The 21259-nt window shown below is 41.0% G+C and overlaps 1 protein-coding gene and 1 long non-coding RNA gene across 5 annotated transcripts in view; one reads left to right on the top strand and one right to left on the bottom strand.

Moving 5' to 3' along the window:
• The window catches only part of LOC308459190, a 481964-nt gene that overhangs the window by 398235 nt on the left and 62470 nt on the right, over positions 1-21259 (bottom strand). The gene's annotated exons all lie outside the window — the stretch shown is intronic.
• PTPRN2 (protein tyrosine phosphatase receptor type N2) overlaps positions 1-21259 on the top strand; it is a 610006-nt gene that overhangs the window by 584479 nt on the left and 4268 nt on the right. The window contains exons 21-22 of the mRNA XM_080974012.1: positions 55-119; positions 19953-20026. Of these exons, the coding sequence (XP_080830138.1) occupies positions 55-119; positions 19953-20026 (139 nt within the window). The remainder of the gene's footprint in view (positions 1-54; positions 120-19952; positions 20027-21259) is intronic.

The raw sequence follows: 21259 nt of genomic DNA, 5'->3' as shown, positions 1-21259 counted from the left end.
TTGAATTGATCATGGGCTATTGTTGTTTTTCCCCCTCTCCCCCCCCCTCTGTAGTGACGGTGCGGGAAGAAGTGGAACCTACATCCTAATTGACATGGTTCTCAATAAAATGGCCAAAGGTGAGAATCGAAAGTGCTGTCGCTTTTTGAGTTCTGAGATGTGGTGGCGTTGTCATGGCAACGCAGGCGCAATATTCGCAAAAGGGGCCTCAGATAGATTAGAGGCAAATTTTACCCTCGCCTGAATGTTCTCGGGGCTTTTTTTATTTTGTTTTTCCGATGTCCACAGTGATTAAAAATGAAGCAAAATTTCAACCCCTGGAGCTCTATATGAATGAATCTCACACATGTGTGGTTGGATTTGTACTTTCACAAATTTACATAACTTTTATTGGCAAAAAATGTTATGAACTACGCAGTAAATATTTATTTAGTTTTGCCCTACATTCACTCTCTGTGTGGTATGCAGCAGTTGACATTCACCTGACCGTAATTTGTGTTCAAGGGCTTCTCTTGCTTTGAAGATGACAGAAAACTGAAATAAGCAAGTAGAATATTTTGACCTTTTTGAAATATTTCTCTTTATGCTCCCCTCCTCCTTTCCTCTTATGTGACTGGCTTGCTCAGTCAGGAAGTTTCCACAGTATTCCGGTGAAGCTGCAGAACACATCAACTAGATCATGGGAGTTTCTATTACATAAAGCAATATAACATTATTTTATGGCCTTTCTCTTGCTTCTCTTTAACATCAACCACCACCAATTTCTTTCTTTCTTTCTTTCTTTCTTTCTTTCTTTCTTTCTTTCTCTCTCTCTCTCTCTCTCTCTTTCTCTCTTTCTCTCTCACACACATTGTGCTAGTGAAGTTTTTCTCACTACTTACTCTTAAGCTAGGAAAAGATTTACATGCTGATTTTTTACATGTCATGCTTCTGTTAGACATGGGATCAGGACCAGCCGAGCAGGGAGGAATGTTCAGAATTCTGCATGTCTTGTTTGCTCCACGCTTACTCAGCAATTAGCACCTTGCAACCAAATCCAGTCTGCTGGGCCATGTCATCAGGTGCGCCTCCCAATAAGAGGTGGAGCTCCATAACATCTCTTATAGTAGGATTGGACATCAGCCTGGTTGTAGGGGCAGGATGGAACCTTGCTGCTTCACCCCCTCCCCTTCTCACAATGGTTTTCCAGTAGAATGGAAATGGAATACTGTCCGGGTAAAGGTACCCCTGACAGTTAGGTCCAGTCTGGGTTGCAGCGCTCATCTCGCTCTATAGGCCAAGGGAGCCAGCGTTTGTCCGCAGACAGCTTCTGGGTCATGTGGCCAGCATGACTAAACCACTTCTGGTGAACCAGAGCAGCACACGGAAACACCGTTTACTTTCCCGCCAGAGCGGTACCTATTTATCTACTTGCACTTGACGTGCTTTCAAACTGCTAGGTGGGCAGGAGCTGAGACCGAGCAACAGGAGCTCACCCCGTCACGTGGATTCGAACTGCCGACCTTCCGATCGGCAAGCCCTAGGCTCTGTGGTTTAGACCACAGCGCCACCTGCGTCCCACTGTCCAGGTAGTATACGCATAACCATTTAAAAACGCTTCCAGGACAGTTGCACCAGCGGATAGTTGCCTACTGTGGTATGTTCCACACTAAGCCACTTTCACTGGGTGTTAAGAATTCAAGACCAAGCATACCTGCAATGTTACCTAGATACTGATTGCAACTCTTCAGTAATTCCTTCCATGACTAACGAAGGATATAAATTTAAGAAAATAAATGTAAGAAACACTCTCTCCCCCTCCCCCCAAAGACACTTCAGTGAATACTTTTCATTTGGTACATAGTGTACTTGCTTTCGACCAGATCCCTCAATGAAGACTCCTGAGTAAGCTTAGCATAGCAGTTCCCTTGTCCATCAGGAATTGATTAAGTAGCAGGAAGAAGAGCCTAGGAATAGCACTCTGGAGAGTTGCAGAATGTGGAGTACTCCCAAGAGATCACTACTGTGCTTTTTAACATGTTCATAAATGATCTAGCGTTAGGGGTGAGCAGTGAGGTGGCCAGGATTGCTGATGATACCGAGTAGTTCAAGATAATGAAAAAGAAAGGGAGATTATGAAGAACTCCAAAAGGATCTGTCAGTGCTGAGTGAATGGGTGGTAAAATGGCAAATGCAATTGACTATAAGGTGATGCATGTCAATGCACAAAAAAATCCTAATTTCACATTTCACACTCAGGGGGTCTGAACTGGTGGTGACTGATGGAAGATGTTGACCTAGTGTGACAAAGCCGCTGTGAGAAAGCTAGAGATCATTAGGAAATGAAAGGAAAACAAAACTGCTATTATCATGATTCAGTTATACAAATCTATGGTGCAAACACATTTGTATAGTTCTGGCCACCTCACCAGTGGGTATCATAGAGTTGGAAAGAATCATAGAGTTGGAAAGAATTCAGATAAGGCCAACCAAAATCATCAGTTCTCATATGAGGAAAGGCTGCAGCATTGGAGACTTCTTGGTTTAGAGAAAAGGCGAGTCAGAAGTGACATGATAGAAGTTTATAAAGCTAAGCATGGCATCATCTTCTTCTTTGGCGATCACTTATAGCTGAGTAAGATTGTCTTCCATGAACACGGTTTTAACAATGAGTCCGTAAGAGACTGTGGAGGCCAATTCTGGATCCACACATCCTTCTACAGTGGGGACATAGGTTTCCGGGTGGGAGTTGATCACGGTGTGGATTTGCCAACCGTGCCTTCCTCTTAGCACATTTCTCCCTTGCGTCCTGAGCTTGAGTGTCTTCAAAGCACATGACATCTTTGGTAAAGGCTGTTCTCCAACTGGAGCGCTCGCAGGCCAGTGTTTCCCAGTTGTCAAGTGTTTATACTACATTTTTTTAGATTTGCCTTGAGACAGTCTTTAAACCTCTTTTGTTGACCACCAGCATTACACTTTCCATTTTTAAGTTTGGAATAGAGTAGTTGCTTTAGAAGACGATAATCAGGCATCCACACAACATGACCAGTCCAACGAAATTGATGTTGAAGAATCAGGTGATCTTTGCTTCATCCAGTACACTGATAGTAGTTCACCTGTCTTCCCAAGTGATGTGTAAGATTTTTCAGAGACACCGTTGATGGAATCTTTCGAGAAGTTGGAGATGGCATTTCTAAGCGGTCCATGTTTCACAAGCATACAGTAAAGTTGGTAGTACAATAGCTTTGTAAACAAGCATTTTTGTTTCCCTGCGAATGTCCTGGTCCACAAACACTCTGCACTTCAGTTGGGAGAAAGCCGCACTCACAGAGCTCAGGCGATATTGGATTTCGGCATCAATGTTAGCCCTTGTGGAAAGATAACTGCCTAGGTAGGAGAAGTGATCGACAATTTCCAACGTTACACCATTGAGTTGGATTTGTGGTGCTACAGAGGGGTAATTTTGTACTTGTTGGTGCAGCACTTTTGGTTCCAAGCATGGCATGTGGAAAGGGGAAATGTTTTTCTCCTCTCGTAACACTAGAATACATGGGCGCCCAGTGAAGTTGAATGTTGGAAGATTCAGGACAGAGAAATGTTCTTCATCTAGCACATACGCTATGGAACTTGCTCCCAAAGGAAGCCGTGATGGCCACCAACTTAGATGGCTTTGAAAGAGAAGTGGGCAATGTCATGGAGGTCAAGGCTATCAATGGCTACTAGCCACGATGGCTATTCTCTGCCTCCACAGTTGGGACGCAGTAATTCTTCTGGATTCCAGTTACTGGAAAGGAGAGTTGCAGGAGAGGAGAGGCTCTTGTGCTCAGGTCCTGCTTGCCAGTTTCCCACAAGCATCTGGGTGGCCACTGTGAGAACAGGACACTGGACTAGGTGGGCCCATTGGCCTGATGGCTCTTCTTATGTTCTTAATAGAGCTTCTGTATTGCCTCTTAATTAACACACGGGCAGAAAAGCATAGCTCATTCTGCATGGCCATGGGGATTTTAAGCTAGAGTTTCTTGAAGAGCAGCTTTTTAAGCTACATGGCAATGCACTTTGAAATTGAGGGGACTTTCAGACTGGGTGCTTGCTCTATGCAAGACAAATGCTTTGTTGGAACAGATGCATGAGAAGATGGACTTGATGAATGAGAAAATGGATTTGACTGTTGTGGCTGATAACATTGATACAGAAATCATCCAAAAACCAATCTATCAATCTGCACTGACTGGGCAAGTGCAGATGACAATGGAGGAGGATGCGGCTGCACCTCAAATAGTACAAATGGAGAGACCCGAGGCCCTACAGGAGCATAAGCCGCTGTTTTTGAAAATTGAAGTTGGAGTGGGCCAAGGGGAGTCTGGAGATGAGGAGGTTCCTAGCCTTGGAGAGACCTTGAAATTTGATCTTAAATCCATTTTGGATTATACCGAGGACTGTGGGGAGTGGGACTGTGGGGAACGGGTGAGCTGTATGAAGGGTGATGGAGATAATTTTGGGTTGGAATCCCCCCGAGACCTACTCCTCAATGAGAAAGGAAAGAAACTAAGACAGAGACCAACAAAAGACAAGGAAAAGGGCAAGCACAAACAAGATGAAGAAGAATTGCAGAAGGGACATGGAAGAGATTTAAGGGCCTCGGACATAAGGCTTCCAGGTTGATGGACTAGATGGAATGGACAATAAGGACTGACATGACCCGTGACCAGGAAGAAGAGACGCTGGATGATGATTGAAAGAGAATTTATAATGGAATTTTTTTATTTTAGAATTAGCTAATGAATATTAGGGAAAATGTGGGAATGAAACTATACGACTCTCTAGCAGAAATGATATTAGGAGCTATGTATATTTGAAATTTAAGATTTAAGTCTTAAGGCACTTAGGGGTAAGATAAGGTCAAATAAATTAAGGTAATTTAAATAACAGAATATGGGGAAAGATAGTAAGGATTTGTTGAGTTAACTATTAGGTTAAATTGTTAAGATAAATTTTATAACAAAAATTGAGAAAGATGGAAAGAATTTGCTGAAATAATTACTAAACTAGAACACAAAAACGGAGGTGTGAGGAGGTCAATGAAACAAGCAAATGGAAATTATGGATATGCAATTTGGGATTTGTGTGTGGTTTTTTTTCTTTTTTCTTCTTTTTTTACTTTCTTTTGTTGTATTGTCGTATTGGTTTTTCATGTTTTTCATATTTTGTGTTTTTCTCTTTTTTTAATTGCTTGTCTTTTTTTTCCTTTTTGTATTGTAGTGTTGTTTTTTATTTGTTCTTATTCTTGTAATTTTGAAATTATCAATAAATATTATTTTTTTTAAAAAAAGAAATTGAGGGGACTTTCAAAAGCAGTTTATGACATGACACGGGGATATGGTATTTAACTAAAAAAATTGGGGGGGGGGCAGAATCAGGTGGGCACGCCTAAGCTTGCAAGCATGTCTAAAATAGTGTTGAATGAGATTAGCTGCTTGCTTTCTGATAGCTTAGCTTGTGTGATAGGAGGTAAGTAGTTCTAAATACTAAAAGGAGAATCAACGGCTTATATATTTACCGCATATTGGATATCTATGTTGAGAGGAATGCTATATTCTTCCCAATGATACCTGCACCTCCAAGGCATGTATAGGAATTAACAACTGATTCTAGGAGTATTCAGTGATTTGTATTACACCTTAGGCTGTAGAAATGCAGTCCAATTCATCATAGCAGATAATGATGCGGCTAATAGTTGCTTTATGTCGAGAACCATAATATTAAGTAATAACATATGTGCTAATAAATACCAAGTAGTGTTAAAACCATAGGGTGATCTCCTGTTTTTACTCATGACCAGACCCTGAACATGATTTAGTTGGGTATCATCAGGGGGGTGGGGGTGGTGTGTTCTACAGTCAGCATCTAAACAGCTCAATATGGAGCTCTATTATGCCCCATACCAGACTCTTTCCAGTAAAGCAAATTATTTTCTTAAATGCTCTAGCCATTAAATGTATGAGAAAACAAATTGTAGCAATAAAATACTATAAACCATATCCTGCAGTTAGCAGAAAAAGGAAAGCTGTTTTTTGTTTTTTTAAATGATATTTATTAAAATTTTCAAAAATACAGAAAGTAAGGATTAAAATACATTCAAAGCCTTATTTTCATACATCCACTTTCCGGGACTCCCCCCTTCCCCCACCCCTACCATATTCCTCTTTCATATTGTTGGCTCCACAAGCTCTCAGTTCTAATTGAAACTTAATTTGTTTAGACCATTATTCGAATTTAAAATTTATACACTCCTCATCAATACCCTTAATAAAAGACAAAAGTTCTCTCCCAGGGCCCACCCCATTTTCATTCCACAATTTCCCTTTTTTTAATGATAAGGACACCCCACACAATAGAAATATCAGAAATAAGAAATAAAAAATATAATAGATGAAAAAGAGCCAGTTCAAAAAAAAGAAGTTAACAAGCCTTTGGATTTTAGTTCTCCCCCCCCCTGTCCCCGGTTTAATTTCCCCCTGACCACCAAACCATGTTATCCGCCTGGAATTCTTAAAGTCCATAAATCACCTATTTCCCCCAACTCCTTGCTGGCTTTTTCTTTTTATAGTTATTTTTTAAAACACTTAACTTCAAATCTTTAATAAAACTCCCCCCATTGTTCTTTCCAAATTGTAGTCCAATTTCCTCTTGTTCCGCTGCTGAAACGTTCTAATTCAGAAGCTTAGTAACTCTGCAGGGATTATTGTTATTCAGGAACAAAAACTTGCGTTCAGTCCCTTCCTTTCTTCAATAGAAAATTCTATTGTCTCCTTTAGCTGAACACCCTGTAGACAAAATATTATTTCCGTTTTGCAGCTTTCCCAGAAGATAACCAGTCCTGTAAAATTCCAATGGTATTTTTCCACTTACGACCATCTTTGTAATGTCCCGAAACTCCTCTAGGGGGATTGTTGTAACTTTGTTTTCTCTAGTCCAAAAGTCCGATTGTTATCCATGTTTTCGCCATTTTGTATCCAAGTTTTAACGAGTTATAGCAAATTGTAACAAATTTAACCAGCAAAGTTCTCATAATAAAATCCTCTCTGCTTTCCGACTTTGACAGCTACTTTGACAGCTGTCAAAATCTCCGACTCTTTTCACCAGGCTCTCTCTTCAATCACCCCGGTTCCCAGGGGGGGGGGGTTACGTTTCTTCTCCCTCAATTCTTCCTCCAGCACAGTTCTTATAGTTCCCCATCGTGGAATTCTTAGTTTTTATCAGCAATACAAATCTTTTTGGACCTTGGTTTCCGCGTCCTTGTTTTGGAAGGTTTACAGTAGGGGGGGGGACTGACTTCCTTTTTGGATCCCCCCCCGCTCGTGTCCAATCCGAAAAAAAATTCTTTTTTTTCTCCTTTTGAACCCGGTTTCCAAATTACTCACGGGTTGTTGTTAAGAAGTCCGAATTTTCAGTGGAAGAAGTCAGCGCTCTCCGCCGGATGGCATGCGGCTGCGCTCGGCAGGGATAGCAGAGGACTCAAAGCACCACGCTTCTCCCCGGCACCCGATCCGTAGCCTTTAAAAAGGCTCCTTCACGAGTCGGGAGGGCGCTAGCGGTGCCAGCCGAGTCTCCATGTCCACGGCCTCCGTGGCCGTGGTTTTTAAGGGTCCCCGCATCGCCGGTGCGGTAGGACCCAGCCCCTGCCGAGCAGGCTCCCTCCGGAGCTCGGAGGGAGTCCGCCATTCGGCGATGGCGCCAACCCGGAAGTAAGGAAAGCTGTTTTTATTCATACCTGGGTTGCTCTTGATCAGGCATCCCCAACCTGTGGCCCTCCAGATGTTTTGGCCTACAATTCCCATGATCCCTAGCTAACTAGACCAGTAGTCAGTGATGATGGCAACTGTAGTCCAAAACATCTGGAGGGCCAAAGGTTAGGGTGCCTGCTCTTGATAATGAACTTTGTGCCCAAATTTTGCACTGAAATAGTGAAGTTCCCATTATTTACTTTCCAAGTGGCCTGGGCAGAACCAGTTTACAGGCCTCTGCCCTAAGGAAAACAGTCTAATCATTGCCCCTTTAAAGAAGCCACTGATGCTTAGTCTCCCCACCTCATCCCCGAACATCTCTTATATTAGCTGGAAGCCCTAGGAATCAGCATAAGAAAAATTGCCTACAAAGCTGAACATAGAACTCCGCAATCTGAATCTATTCCACTTCATAATGATGCAAGACCTATCACTGATGATCATTTCACTGAGGCCGAAGCAATGAAGATGACAAAAGTATATTTATATGCCACTAAAAGTTTGAGATTGACAAAGTATATTACTTTAAATGTACATAACTGTCTTTTTCTGTAAATTAACTATTAGGGCCAGATTTAATAAGAATACCATAACAACAATAACATTTTTGAAATTATTTATACCTCACCCATCTGGCTGGGTTTCCCCAGCCAATCTGGGCGGCTTTATTGCCCTGAACAGTGTGTAATTTTTCTCTGCCACAGATTCTCATGTGGGAAAAGTTCAGGCATCATCACCATGTGGTAAAGTCATAGATTAGAATAATCTACGCTTAGTGAAACGGAGGTGTGACGGTATCTCACCAAACTATAGTGTTTCATCACTATAGTCTTTCAAAGAACGTTGGTTTCCTCTTTGATTTCACAGTTCCAAGGGTGGTTTGCTCTACATATTGCTACTCTGAAACCCTTGGAAGAAGAGAGATTGCTCTTGAGTTGCTTACGGAATACTGTAGTTTGATTGCTGAGAAATCTAACCTGCATTATCTGAAAATCACCCCCCTCCCCGAGCACACTTTTTCAGATAGTTTAAACATTAAAAAAACCTCTCATCGGCTCAACTTTGTAGATGCAGCACTATGAAGTCTTTGGTTTCATAGAACTACTCATCAAAGACTGCTTTGTGTGATGAGAAATTCTGCATATATCAAAAGTAATGCATAGCAGGGCACCCAACAACATGACTTAATCATAAATAATGCATCTTAACATATTTACAGTGCTTTTTGCCTTATTTCCAATGATGCTGAAAGATTAGCATACCAGATGATCTAGAATATGGGGTTTCCCCCAAAAAATCTCCTCCTATACATGCCTGGAAATTAGTCCCATTCCACAGGACTTAATTTTTAAGCGACGTGCACAGGATTGCACCATTAAGGTGGGATATATAGCGTACCTTTGTGTGCCATGTGAGTGAATTTTGTCTTGTGCCCTCTTTGTTTCTTGTGCCCTGTCTGCTGCCCAGTTCACGTGTAATGTTGAGCCAAACTATAGTTAAGTGCGAACATGTAGATGTCACAGCAGAAATCATGGCCTCCCCCAGTCCTCCCTGTAGGGTGGCCTGGATTGTCTAGTGTGAGTCAAATTATGAACCCAGGATCAGATGTGGCACAAAGCCAAAGCATGGATTTTTAATGGGTTGCACAGCAGCAGGAGGACTGAGGGGTCGCAAAGCAGCCAAGTATCCAAAAAATCATGTGTTCATGCTTAGCAATGGTTTGCTTTAGCGTTACGCACAAAGTGTGTGTGTGTGTCCTGTCTTAAAAGGGTCTCATCTACCTTTTGTCCATTAGGCAATGCCTCTGAGCTTATCTATACATAGGGATGTCTCTTATTTTCATGTTTGAAATACTGGTGGCTATGTTATTATTTGAGAATGTGGGCGTTGTCTTCATTTTTGGTTTGGGCAACTTGACCTTGCCATGTATGCCTTGTCCGGTATGACTGTGTTTTCTGTGCGCTGCGCTACGTTATAATTTTTTCCCCTTAAAAAACAAAATGAAACAGTTCACTGAGGATCTTTTGCCATTTGTGCAAAAAAAAAAAAAAGGCATTTCATCTGCTTGGAACATTTGAATTGCAAGTGGCATCTTGATCTGCCTGTATCAAAGTTATTGAGCTGAGGGAGGGAGCAGACATGCCACATTTATTAGACTTTTGTTAAGCTCATTCCATTTTTCCATCAGAGGTTGCAGTGAAAGCAAAACTGCAAAATACATACTGTTTTCTTCACAGAATAGTAAACAAGTAGTATTTTCTAGCTTCGAGCTTTCAACCACTTAAGGGAAAGGTTGACTTTGTTGCAAGAGCTCTAAAGAATGCCATTTACTGACTCCATTGTACCATGTAATGTCAAATTCCATTTTAAGTGTGGGCTTAGTGTGGCACAATGCAAGACAAGTCATGTGAAACTGGCTAAAGAAAAGAGTTGCAGGGTTTTTCAGATTGGTCAGCCCCATTTTGTTCTTGACCTGCACCCCTTTGCCACTGGGGGTGTGCAGTCTGAAATCCCTGACCTGGCGCTTTTGGGCAGTTTAAATGAAAGATCAAAGGGCAGAGCGGGCATCTCAGCCCTGCTGAGGTGGGCCTTTCCCAGGCTGTCACACTGTGAGGCAGCCAAAGTTTTTGTTCTGACAGGAATCTAGGGACCGGTCTGTGAGGCCTAGCCCTCCTTTGTCTGGCCTGAGAAGTTTGAGGCCCAGGTTGAGAATCCAGCGCTCATCAAATGATCAAAGGCCTGAAGTCCAGGACATGAAATCTTTCTTTCCATTTCCTTTTCTTAAAGAATGAATTGCACAAGTACCAATGAATACCCTTGCCGTTGCTTTTTCTGTGGTGCAAACACTAACTTTAGAGTCCTTCAGTTCTAAACATAAAAATGTAAGTGCACTTTCAGTCTAGGGCCAGCTGCAAGGACAGCATCTGCTAACATGTTTTAGGGAAAGGGGGGGGAGTGCTTTTAAGGATTAAGGCCTTCAGGTTTTGTGTTCTTTTTTTTTTTTTAAGGACTTTTATGAATAAGAGTAATCTGAGTTCTTGTTCCACACTCTGCTTTATTAGAAAGCAGGCAATAATGGATTTTAAAATCAAAGTAAATACAGCACCACTTAGTTTCAGCAGTGGGAAAGTGAAAAGCAATCAGTAAGATGCTTTGGCTCTTCAGTAGCTCTTTAAATAGCACAAGTTTAGGAAAAGGGACTCCTTTTTCACATAATTTACTTTTCTGTGTTCAAAACAGTTTCCCCTAGCTGACTGTACAAGGCACCGATGCTTGAATTTCAGTACTTTAGAAGTTCGTATTTTCTGCTATTAATCCTGCCTTTGATTTAAAACAAGAAAAATCACATTTTAAATGATCTTACGGAATTTTAAGAGGGAGGGGGAAATCCAGTGGGTTTGGGGTTTGTTTGTTTTTAGTTCCCAGTTTTGATATTGCAGTTACGATTTCATGAGTTTCTCATTTGTCCAGTTTTTCTTCTAACCAGAGGTTCAGCTTCACTTAATATAAATGGTTAGCACAGTGGTACTCCGATAATAGTTGCCGCTAATATTAAGTGTTTCAGGTGTTTTTGTTCTGCGTGTTGTGTAGCAAGAGGGTATATTTACAGATCTCATGATGGCTGGAGGAGAGCTGTGCTGGGAACATACATTCCAGGCCCTTAGTTCCTTTTGTTATTCAAACAGCTGCATAATGCAGTTGTGGAGTGTTTGGCCTCTCATACAACATCATGAAGGATTTGCTGCAACTCTCTGTGAGGCAGAGGTGCGGAACATATGCATGTGAGCACACTTCAGATGAATTATGATGCACTTTTTATTTACACCGTGGTCTTTTCATTTCATGTATTAAGTTACATTTGGTCTGAAGTGCCATTCTTTACCATTGTAATCATTAAGTGTTGGTTTTTTATTGGGGGGGGGGTGGAGTGAGGAGGAAGACTCTTCATACCAAATTTCCCACACCACTTTTCTTTTTCTGCAGTCTGCCATGAATACTGAGGGCACAGTCCATGCTACCTATGCAACCACCTTGAAATAAATGGGAGTTAGGAAAGAGTACACATTACAAAACTGGAAGATAAATCAGGCCTGCAGCTGTGATGATGGAATAAAAGGCAGTGTGAGGAGACCCTGACACTCAGAGTCACTGAGTGGTATTTAGTTAAGTTTTGCTCAGAGCAGATCCATTGAAATCAATGGACCTAGCTTAGTCTCGTTCATTTCAGTGGATCTATTCTGAGTAAAACTTAAGTTGCGTACCATGTTATCTTTGTCCTCGTTCCTAGAACTCTCTCCCATAAAACCCATGTGGTACCCCTTCTCTCTCTTCTTAAATCTTTCCTCAAAAGTCCCATTTCCTGCAAGTACTTTGCTGTCCTTTCTAACTAAAATAAAACTACTACAATGCAATGCATAAAAATAAATCCCACTATGTTCAATGGGGCTTCTTCCTGACAAATGCATATAGGGTTGTAGCATAAAAATGTGAAGTGATGTTCACTCTCAGTCATCGCTTGCGGCTTCCTCAATTTATAAACTGGGGTTGTTTTATGTATTTTGCTTGTTTTGCCCTGTGAAATCTCACAGAACTTACAGCTAAAAACACATACTGTACTTTACAATATAATGTTCAAACATAAGAACAGAGCTATGCTCACATACTAAAAAAAATGAAATCTTGCATAATTCCTGTATACCTTATTTCTTTCCACCCATGTTTGAGCTTCATGAAGCAATATGGAGCCGTGCTTACAAGCCTGATTCACAAGTCTGCAATCCAGTTAAGCTCAATAATATGTTTCTATGCTGCTTTTTGTCCCACGTGTGTTGGCTTAATTAAAATTGTGAATCAGTAATGTTGTAGTGGAAATATCATTAATTTACAGAGTTTTATAAATCTGAAATAATTTTTTTGGCTTCCAACAATGTAACTTTTGCTTCCGATCCAATTTCCAAATAAATATCTGCATAGGCCTTTCTTATTGCCATATTTTACAATGTAGTTCTGGGGAAAATACGCAGTGTTATTGATCTGATAGTTCAAAGGATATGAGTGGGTTGGCACAGAGACATAATTACTGAGAAGCCCACAAAGAAGGAGAAGGAGAAAAGTCTTCTGTTCTAAAAAGTAGCTGTCTTGCCTTCTAGGTTTTGAATTTTATTGAATCACTAAGCCTTGAACTTTGTAGCTCATTAGACCCAGTCAGTTATCCGATGGAGGAAAAAAGTGAAAGCAGCAGAAACAGCCTGAATCTTGCTTTCATTTTTAGGCATATTTTTCACAAGCCAATTTTAGGTCATTTCAAGTAAGAACACTCTATGTTCTCTGAAATACTGCGGCTGCAGTTTTGTCAAAATAGCTCTTTGCGTTCAACAAAATCTTATTATATATTTACAAAGGCATTATGTGAGTGAGCTGCTTTTAATGTAATGTTAACTGACGATGGAGTTAGCCAGTTTAACACAATTATGCAGTATTGTTGGCTGTGGCAAGTTTTTTCAACAGATAGTCAACCACAGTTAAAACTGTGCCTCAAGCCGTATTCAAATGCAAACATGGAAGAAGATAGTTTTAGTTTTTAACTGATAAAGACTATTTAATATTTTTTAAGCATGCTTTTAGAGAATACTCCCAGCGAGTTCAAAAACATGGTAGTCTTTTTCAGATGGGTTAAAGCAGCAAGGCCATTTCAGCGAAGCGAAGCCCACCTATCCAACACCTGATGTCAAGCAGAGGGCCTTCTCGGTAGTGGCACCCACCCTGTGGAATGCCCTCCCATCAAATGTCAAGGAAATGAGCAGGGATGCAGGTGGTGCTGTGGTCTAAACCGCCAAGTGTCTTGTCTTGGGCTTGCCAATTGTAAAGTCGGCAGCTCAAATCAGCATGACCAGGTGAGCTCCCATTGCTTTGCCCCAGCTCCTGCCAACCTAACATCTTGAAAGCATAACAGTGTGAGTAGATAGGTAGGTAGCGCTGCCGCGGGAAGGTAAACGGCGCTTCCGTGCGCTCTGGCTTCTGTCACAGTGTCCTGTTGTGCCAGAAATGGTTTAGTCATGTTGGCTACATGACCCAGAAAGCTGTCTGTGGACAAACGCCAGCTCCCTCGGTCTGAAAGCGGAGATGAGCGCCATACCCCATAGTCGATTTTGGACTGGACTTAACCGTCGAGGGGTCCTTTACCTTTACTTTTACTTTACCAAGGAGATTAGTAACTATATAACCTTTAGGAGACATCTGAAGGCAGCCCTGTATAGGGAAACTTATTAAGGTATTATGTTTTATTATGTTTTATGTATGTTGGAAGCCATCCAAAGTGGCTGGGGCAACCCAGTCAGATGGGCAGGGTATAAATAATTTGTTGTTGTTGACGTCATGTGATGTCAGATGTGGAATATGTAAAGATACAGTTTGGACAAGAGAAGGTTTTGCAGAACTGCTGATCAGCTCATAGTGGTGCTTCCAAAGCCCTATGTGACGTGACTCACCTAGATGAATAGTCGCAGGTTCCAGTAGAGAAATTTGTAGGCACACACAGACTTCCAAACATTATTATAGACAACTTAAGCAAAATAGAACCATTTGAGCAAGGAGCTGGATCGTGCACTGCAAGGAGTTGATACCTCCTTGAACAGTTATCCAAGAATTTCTTTTCATTGGAAGTAAGCAAAACAATTTATTTATTTATTTTCATTTATTTATTTATTTCTGTTAATAATCGAGATTTTTCCCCCAGCCCTGTGGTATTTAGAATGGAAGAGTTAACAGCAGAAACTATAAAAACTGCCTCATTTATTCAGGGTTGGGACCTTTGAATTGATCACACACAGTCAATATCTTTAGAAGGAGAAAAAAGACTTCCAGAGCTTTAGAAGATTCTGAAAAGAATGAGCTGATATCAATAAGTTTGAAATAGTAATCAATTTGGAAATAAGAAATCTCATGGACTGAAGTCACAGAAGAGACAAGTTTGTAGAGGATGCAGGCAACATTTCTGCATGCAAAACATAGTTGTATTTATGAGGTAAATAACAGACACCGCCAGTAGAAATTGTGTGTTGTCTGTTAAAGATAAAAAGGTAAAGGTACCCCTGCCCGTATGGGCCAGTCGTGTCCAACTCTAGGGTTGTGCGCCCATCTCACTTAAGAGGCCGGGGGCCAGCGCTGTCCGAAGACACTTCCGGGTCACGTGGCCAGCGTGACAAGCTGCATCTGGTGAGCCAGCGCAGCACACGGAACGCCGTTTACCTTCCCGCTAGTAAGCGGTCCCTATTTATCTACTTGCACCCGGGGGTGCTTTCGAACTGCTAGGTTGGCAGGCGCTGGGACTGAGCAACGGGAGCGCACCCCGCCGCGGGGATTCGAACCACCGACCTGACGATCAGCAAGTCCTAGGCGCTGAGGTTTTACCCACAGCGCCACCCGCGTCCCACCTGTTAAAGATACAGCCATACAAAAGATTGGAGAAGGAAGCAAGCATTTTCATCGAAATATCTGTCTTAATCCATAGTTAAGTTTCAAAAGAGCATAGAACTGAGCTCAGAATGGCATGTTTTATGACGGACTCTTTAAATTAATGCTTCGGAATTTTGTTTTATAATTTCCTGGGCATTCTGTGTATTTTGTTTTGTTTGTTGTGTGGTTAGCATATCCTAAATGGGATTCTTCTTGCTAGCTTTCATGGTAGCTGTAAGGAAGAAAATGGAGCAGTGAAAAATTTCTGTATAGCGTTATATATGTTAATTAAGTTTGACATTTGACGCAGCTCAGAATTGGCCTGAGTTAGTGATCTTCTTGCTTAATCCAGACCTTTAAGGGCTCTCAGTTTTGTGGCATATGAATGTACTTGCTTGTCTCGCAGCAGGAGTTGGGTGGGCTGCTTCAAAGAATACTGATAATGAAGATCTACATGAAAGGGCTAGCCAAGTAATGCTATATTTATCAAGAAACAAATGCTTTTAGTCAACACAAATGTGGAAAAATAAATTCTATGCATATTTAAGTTCCACATGGAATGTAGCATTTTCAAAGCACCCTAAAGCTGTTAGAACAGGATTTGGTTGTAACTTAATTCACCCCCAAAGGAAGTGCTCTGTGAATGTTAGAGGTGCCCGAAAACCAGCCAGTTGCCCAACTTAGCACAGCTTTTATGTGTTGTGAAACCTGAGTAAAATAAAGGTCATTCCGCAGGATCTTCACCAACTTGAAACCTGACATAATACCTGCTATTACAGCCATTAAGGAGCACCAAATGGCAGCAGGATCCAATTAACAGCCTATTCTCCAACATACAAAAGTATTTTAATAGAAATATTTGCACCAAAATACTCCAAAGTCTTCAAGCAGAAAACTCCATTACATAAATGGGAACAAATTATGTAAACTTGAAATATATATGTAATGTTTTAATATATTTCTCTGCTTCAAAAGGGGACTAGGGAGTAGAGAAACAGGGCTCAAAATAAGATGAACATATGAGAGTTCAGGAGCTGTACCTGCTGACCATATTGACATTTTACTAGTTTCTGAGGCCTGCATGCCATAGTTCACGCTCCTTTTCACTACAGAAGTAGCCAAAGCTCCTAGTTTTTCTCCACAGATCACAGTAGTTGGCAAGAATGTGTTTGCTAAGAGTCTCATGAACCTGCTCAGGAGAGCTTTAAACTAGATCCTGAGGGAGAGAGACAACATTACTGACAGCAGAAGAACATATGGTACTAGGGATAATAGCTTCACTGGTGCACAGAAAACTGAGGTGGTGCTCCAGAAACCTGCCAAAGGGCAAGAAACTACAAGAAGTAAGCGGCTGGAGGGAATGACTCATGATTTCAGTTATCTCTATACTAATGCACAAAGTATGGGAAACAAGCAAGACAAATTGGAACGTTAATATAGGATGGCAAATATACCTAGCAGGCATTACTGAAATCTGGTGAGATGAGACTCATGACTAGAATGTAAGAACTGAGGAGTATAACCTGCTCAAAAGAAATAGACCAAACAGTAAGGGAGGGAAAGTAGGATTATACGTAAAGGGTGTGTACACTTGTGAAGAAATCCATGACCTGTAGCACGGAAGGAAGATTGAGAGTTTATGCGTAAAAATTGTAGGAGACAAACAACAAAGCCCCTTCCAACTCTACAATTCTATGATTCCAATGTACAGTCATACCTTGGTTGTTAAATGGAATCCGTTCTGGAAGTCCATTCGACTTCCAAAAATGTTCGACAACCCAAGGCACAGCTTCCGATTGGCTGCAGGAGCTTCCTGCACACAATCGGAAGCCACGTCGGACATTTGGCTTCCAGAGAACGTTCACAAACCGGAACACTCACTTCCAGTTGAGTACTTCCACCATCTCTCAACCTCTTCTACGTTACCATAAGCTCCTGGAAGGAAGGGTATGATACAAATGTGTGAACATGGAAGGTATTAGCGTTCCCTCAGTATCGCTTCTTCCTCTGCAAATGGGTATATTATAAACACACCCAGACCATGAGGGTTAAACCAAAATGCTTCTATAAATAAAATTTCCCATTTCCCCCCCCCCAATTATTCAAAAAACATTTAAAAAACCCTCAAATTATTCAGCTAAAACTTGTGGTGTTGACAGCAGAGCTTGTTTGGTTGTTCCCACCTAGGATTATTACTCTGCAGCTGTCTGAAATGCAGATTAAGTCAGTGCCTCAGGGTGACATGGGAAGATCGGTCTCTTAGCTGGGAATTAATTGAAATCCAAGTCTTCTGAGTCCAGCACCACATCTGCTAGGTGTACTCTCTGCTGCTACATTTGACAATTTCTTTGAAAAAGAAACAGGTAGTTTTAATACAACCTGAGCAGTAGGTAATTCACTGGGCCTTTTGTACTGCCATTCATTTCAACGTGAACTTTATATGTAAACAAAGTAGGAATAAAAAGTTTAAATGGTAGCCTTTACAGCAGTGGTATTATGGTAAGTCATTTAGGTTCATCCCACGTTGCTGCAGCACCACTTAAAGGCTCAGCAACATATGGAAGGGTCTGATCATGCACATAATTATCACCCAGCAATCTTCAGGAGTTATGGCTGGGTGGAAAGAACCATTGCAAATGGTCCCGCTCATGTGGTACCGGACCTTTAAATGTTACAGCTCCCACCCCACTGATGTAACGTCAAAGACATTAATATCCTAGCATTTTTCTTCCTACATTGTCTTCCCATCCTAATAATATCTTCTGCATATCATATCTATGACTGATTTTTTGTGAAACTTGGAACAATTTATAACCCATAGTTTTGTCTGCCCATCTAGGGGTATGTTAATTGGTTTTTAATTTAATTTTGCATTTCACTCTTCCTCCAAGAAGCTCAGGAAGGAATATATGTGATCATCCTACTTTATCCTTGCAACAGCTGAGGCTAAAGTAGAGTGAATATCCCACACTAAAGGAGTAACTAGCTCCTGTTGAATGTTCCACATTACTAAAAGTGAGCGTCACTCAGAATTTTGTAGGCTTTGTCCTGAAAGCACCATGTGGTTACAGAGCATACAATTCTGGTGACCCTCCTACAGACCAGAATTGTTAATCCTCCTGAGATTCGGTAATCCCTGTGCCAGCTGCTTGATGCCAGACTTCTTGCTTCCCTACCACACAAGGGGAAAGAGGCCTTAAATCTACATTTATGAATGTAGTTTCTTTCCCTGACCGCCAAGTAAAATAGGATCCAGTCCACTTTGGTAGCTTCATTCTGTTGTTCTTAGTGCAGAAATTTTGTTTAAAGTTCCAGTAACGCTTAAGACAACTCACAGAATCTTCTCCCTTCGCGTGCTAACTATATGGTGTTTTTTAAAAAAACCACAGCAAGAAAAGAAGTTACCACTTTGCATTGCAATCTTACACTTAAACTGGTTGTGTAAATCCGCCGCAAATATTTATTTACTTTTGTGTGTGTGGTGTTTTGTATAGTTCACAATGTGAGTAGTGAGAGTTTCTTATGTAGGATCTTATGAGTCTTCAGTTTAGTCTGTGTGTTTCACACCCCCAGGCCACATGGAAAGGCACGACAAGAGAAACTGAGACAATGCTAGGCAAATCAATAGCCTTAACAAAGCAAAGATCACTACTGAAAAATAATGGTTTAATGTAAGCATAAATGGATCCTCACTGTGGTAAAAAAAAAAAAAAAGACCCTAATTTCAGATATGATCTTGAATCCTGGAACGAGGACAACAGGGAGAATAGTTCTCAAGTCATTAAACATTTTTTTAAAAAAAACTTTTACTGCTCTTTTGGGAGATTATATATATATATATAACTCATCAGCATTCTGCAAACTACATTTGAGGCAGCTTTACCTTATAGTGCCTATATGAAAACAAAAGGAAGCACCAGAAAGTTAAACTGGCTGCTCATGTTCTTAAAAAATGTACAAGCAAGAATATTGGTACAATGCCCACCTTGCAATTATTTTAAGTTACAAAAGATCAAGACACAAGCCCCCACTCAAAAATATTAATCTAATGGATTTTAGTATTTTAGTCCAATGGCAGAAAATGAAAAAATACAGAACCTTCCTGTGTGTTTGGTTTTTTAAAATAAACTTTAAAGGTGCCATGCGGGGGAGGGGGGAACCCTACAGCTGTCTGCCTATCTGGCAGCCTTGATCTACTCTTGAGGAGCTTCTGTGCCTGCAAATTTTACCCACTTTTGCCAAGAGAGTGAATGTGGAACACAAATCTTGTTATAAACAGAGTGGCTCAGGACTCAAATCACAGACAGACAAGAGCAACCTAGGAACAGATGGAGGGGTGTTAAAGCACAGATTCAAAATGAATCCTGAGGCCAGTTCACACCCCCAATATATACATTTACGAATGAGTTTGAAACACTGACTTAATTGTCAATAAATGCATTTTGCTGCCTGTCAGCATCAATACAGACATCTTTTAACAATTCTTTATCATTTTTTTCTCTCAAAAAAATAACTAATGCTAATCAAAGCTACCCTTGGCTTTATTCTTCCTGCGTTTCTGAATGCCAATTCTTGAGCAGCATGCCAAGTCTGCTGAGAGATGACTGTATAATTTTCAATTGGGCTTGTAGCCCAAAGGGAATCCAGTAGCAGGAGATTGACAGATGGAGCATATATTATCATCACTTTGAACTCAGTCCAATTGGTGATTTATTTTATTTTTATTTCCGGCAGGTGCTAAAGAGATTGATATTGCTGCTACTCTGGAGCACTTGAGAGACCAGAGACCTGGCATGGTCCAGACAAAGGTACTGTCAATAAATCCACTTGGGTTAAAGACCTTAATACTTTGCTTTCGTTCTCCCAAAAGAAAAGGAGGATAGGGCACAATTTAACACAAAGTGCATTCTTTTGTGTTTGCTTTTTCTTCTGAAAATTCTTACTTTTGATCTGGATTAAAATGTTAAATATAGCAATCTTTAGATGACTAAAGAAAATGTGTGTTCAGAAGAAAACACTTTCCTAATCTTCAAGGATAGGTTACTTCCTAAAAAAATAATGCAAGTTCACTGAAAATATAGTGACCGTTATCTGAATGGTAGGGTTCATCAAGCATACTTAGCAAGAAGGCTGGAGTTCAAGAAGAGTTTGGATTTGATATCCCGCTTTATCACTACCCGAAGGAGTCTCAAAGCGGCTAACAATCTCCTTTCCCTTCCTCCCCCACAACAAACACTCTGTGAGGTGAGTGGGGCTGAGAGACTTCAGAGAAGTGTGACTAGCCCAAGGTCACCCAGCAGCTGCATGTGGAGGAGCGGAGACGCGAACCCGGTTCACCAGATTACAAGTCTACCACTCTTAACCACTACACCACAGTGGCTCTCGAGACAAGATTCTCAAATTAGGACAAAATAGGTTAAACATTAAGTTGATGGAATATATCAAAGAAATCATACGTTTGAAAAAAGTTAGAAGTCTTAAGTAGAAGTACTACTAGGCCACAGGAGTGATATAGTACCAGGTATGTATTGGCTTGGATCTAAAAGTTCCTTCTTCTCATGCCATGACACTTCTGCTTATACAAGTGTGGGTCTCCTGTTTTTACTTATTCCTTCTTCCTGCTAGGGCCATAGCCCATGCTGTTCCGAAGGTTTCCCTAATCCTCAAGAGCAGGTTTTTGGAAGTTGGGAAGGGACTAGAGTGGGAAGTGGAAGGCAGTAGAGCTCCATTATTTGAGTAGGAAGTATGTTAATGGAAGTCAGGATCCAAGCCATTATCACTTCCAAAAGTGATTTTGATAGGAAAAACCACCGCTAGGGAGACAGAACAGGTTGAAATAAAAATAATAAAGTTATGTAATAATAGATTATTTACGCAAATTGAATAAGTAAATGTAAAGTTGTGCTACGATGGGAGATACACGTTCCAGTAATCCTCTTTGAAGGTTGTGTGTGTTAGTTAGACAAGTAGAAGACCACTTGCACAACTCAAATTTCTTGTCCACTTCTTCTCCTCTGCAGCCCTGTAGCCTTCATAAAGCT

Source organism: Podarcis pityusensis (assembly GCF_964106645.2).
Source record: "Podarcis pityusensis genome assembly, chromosome: 12".
NCBI classification, from domain to species: Eukaryota; Metazoa; Chordata; class Lepidosauria; order Squamata; family Lacertidae; genus Podarcis; species Podarcis pityusensis.
The sequence above is the reverse complement of the archived record's forward strand: the minus strand, read 5'-3'. Positions and strand labels throughout refer to the sequence as shown.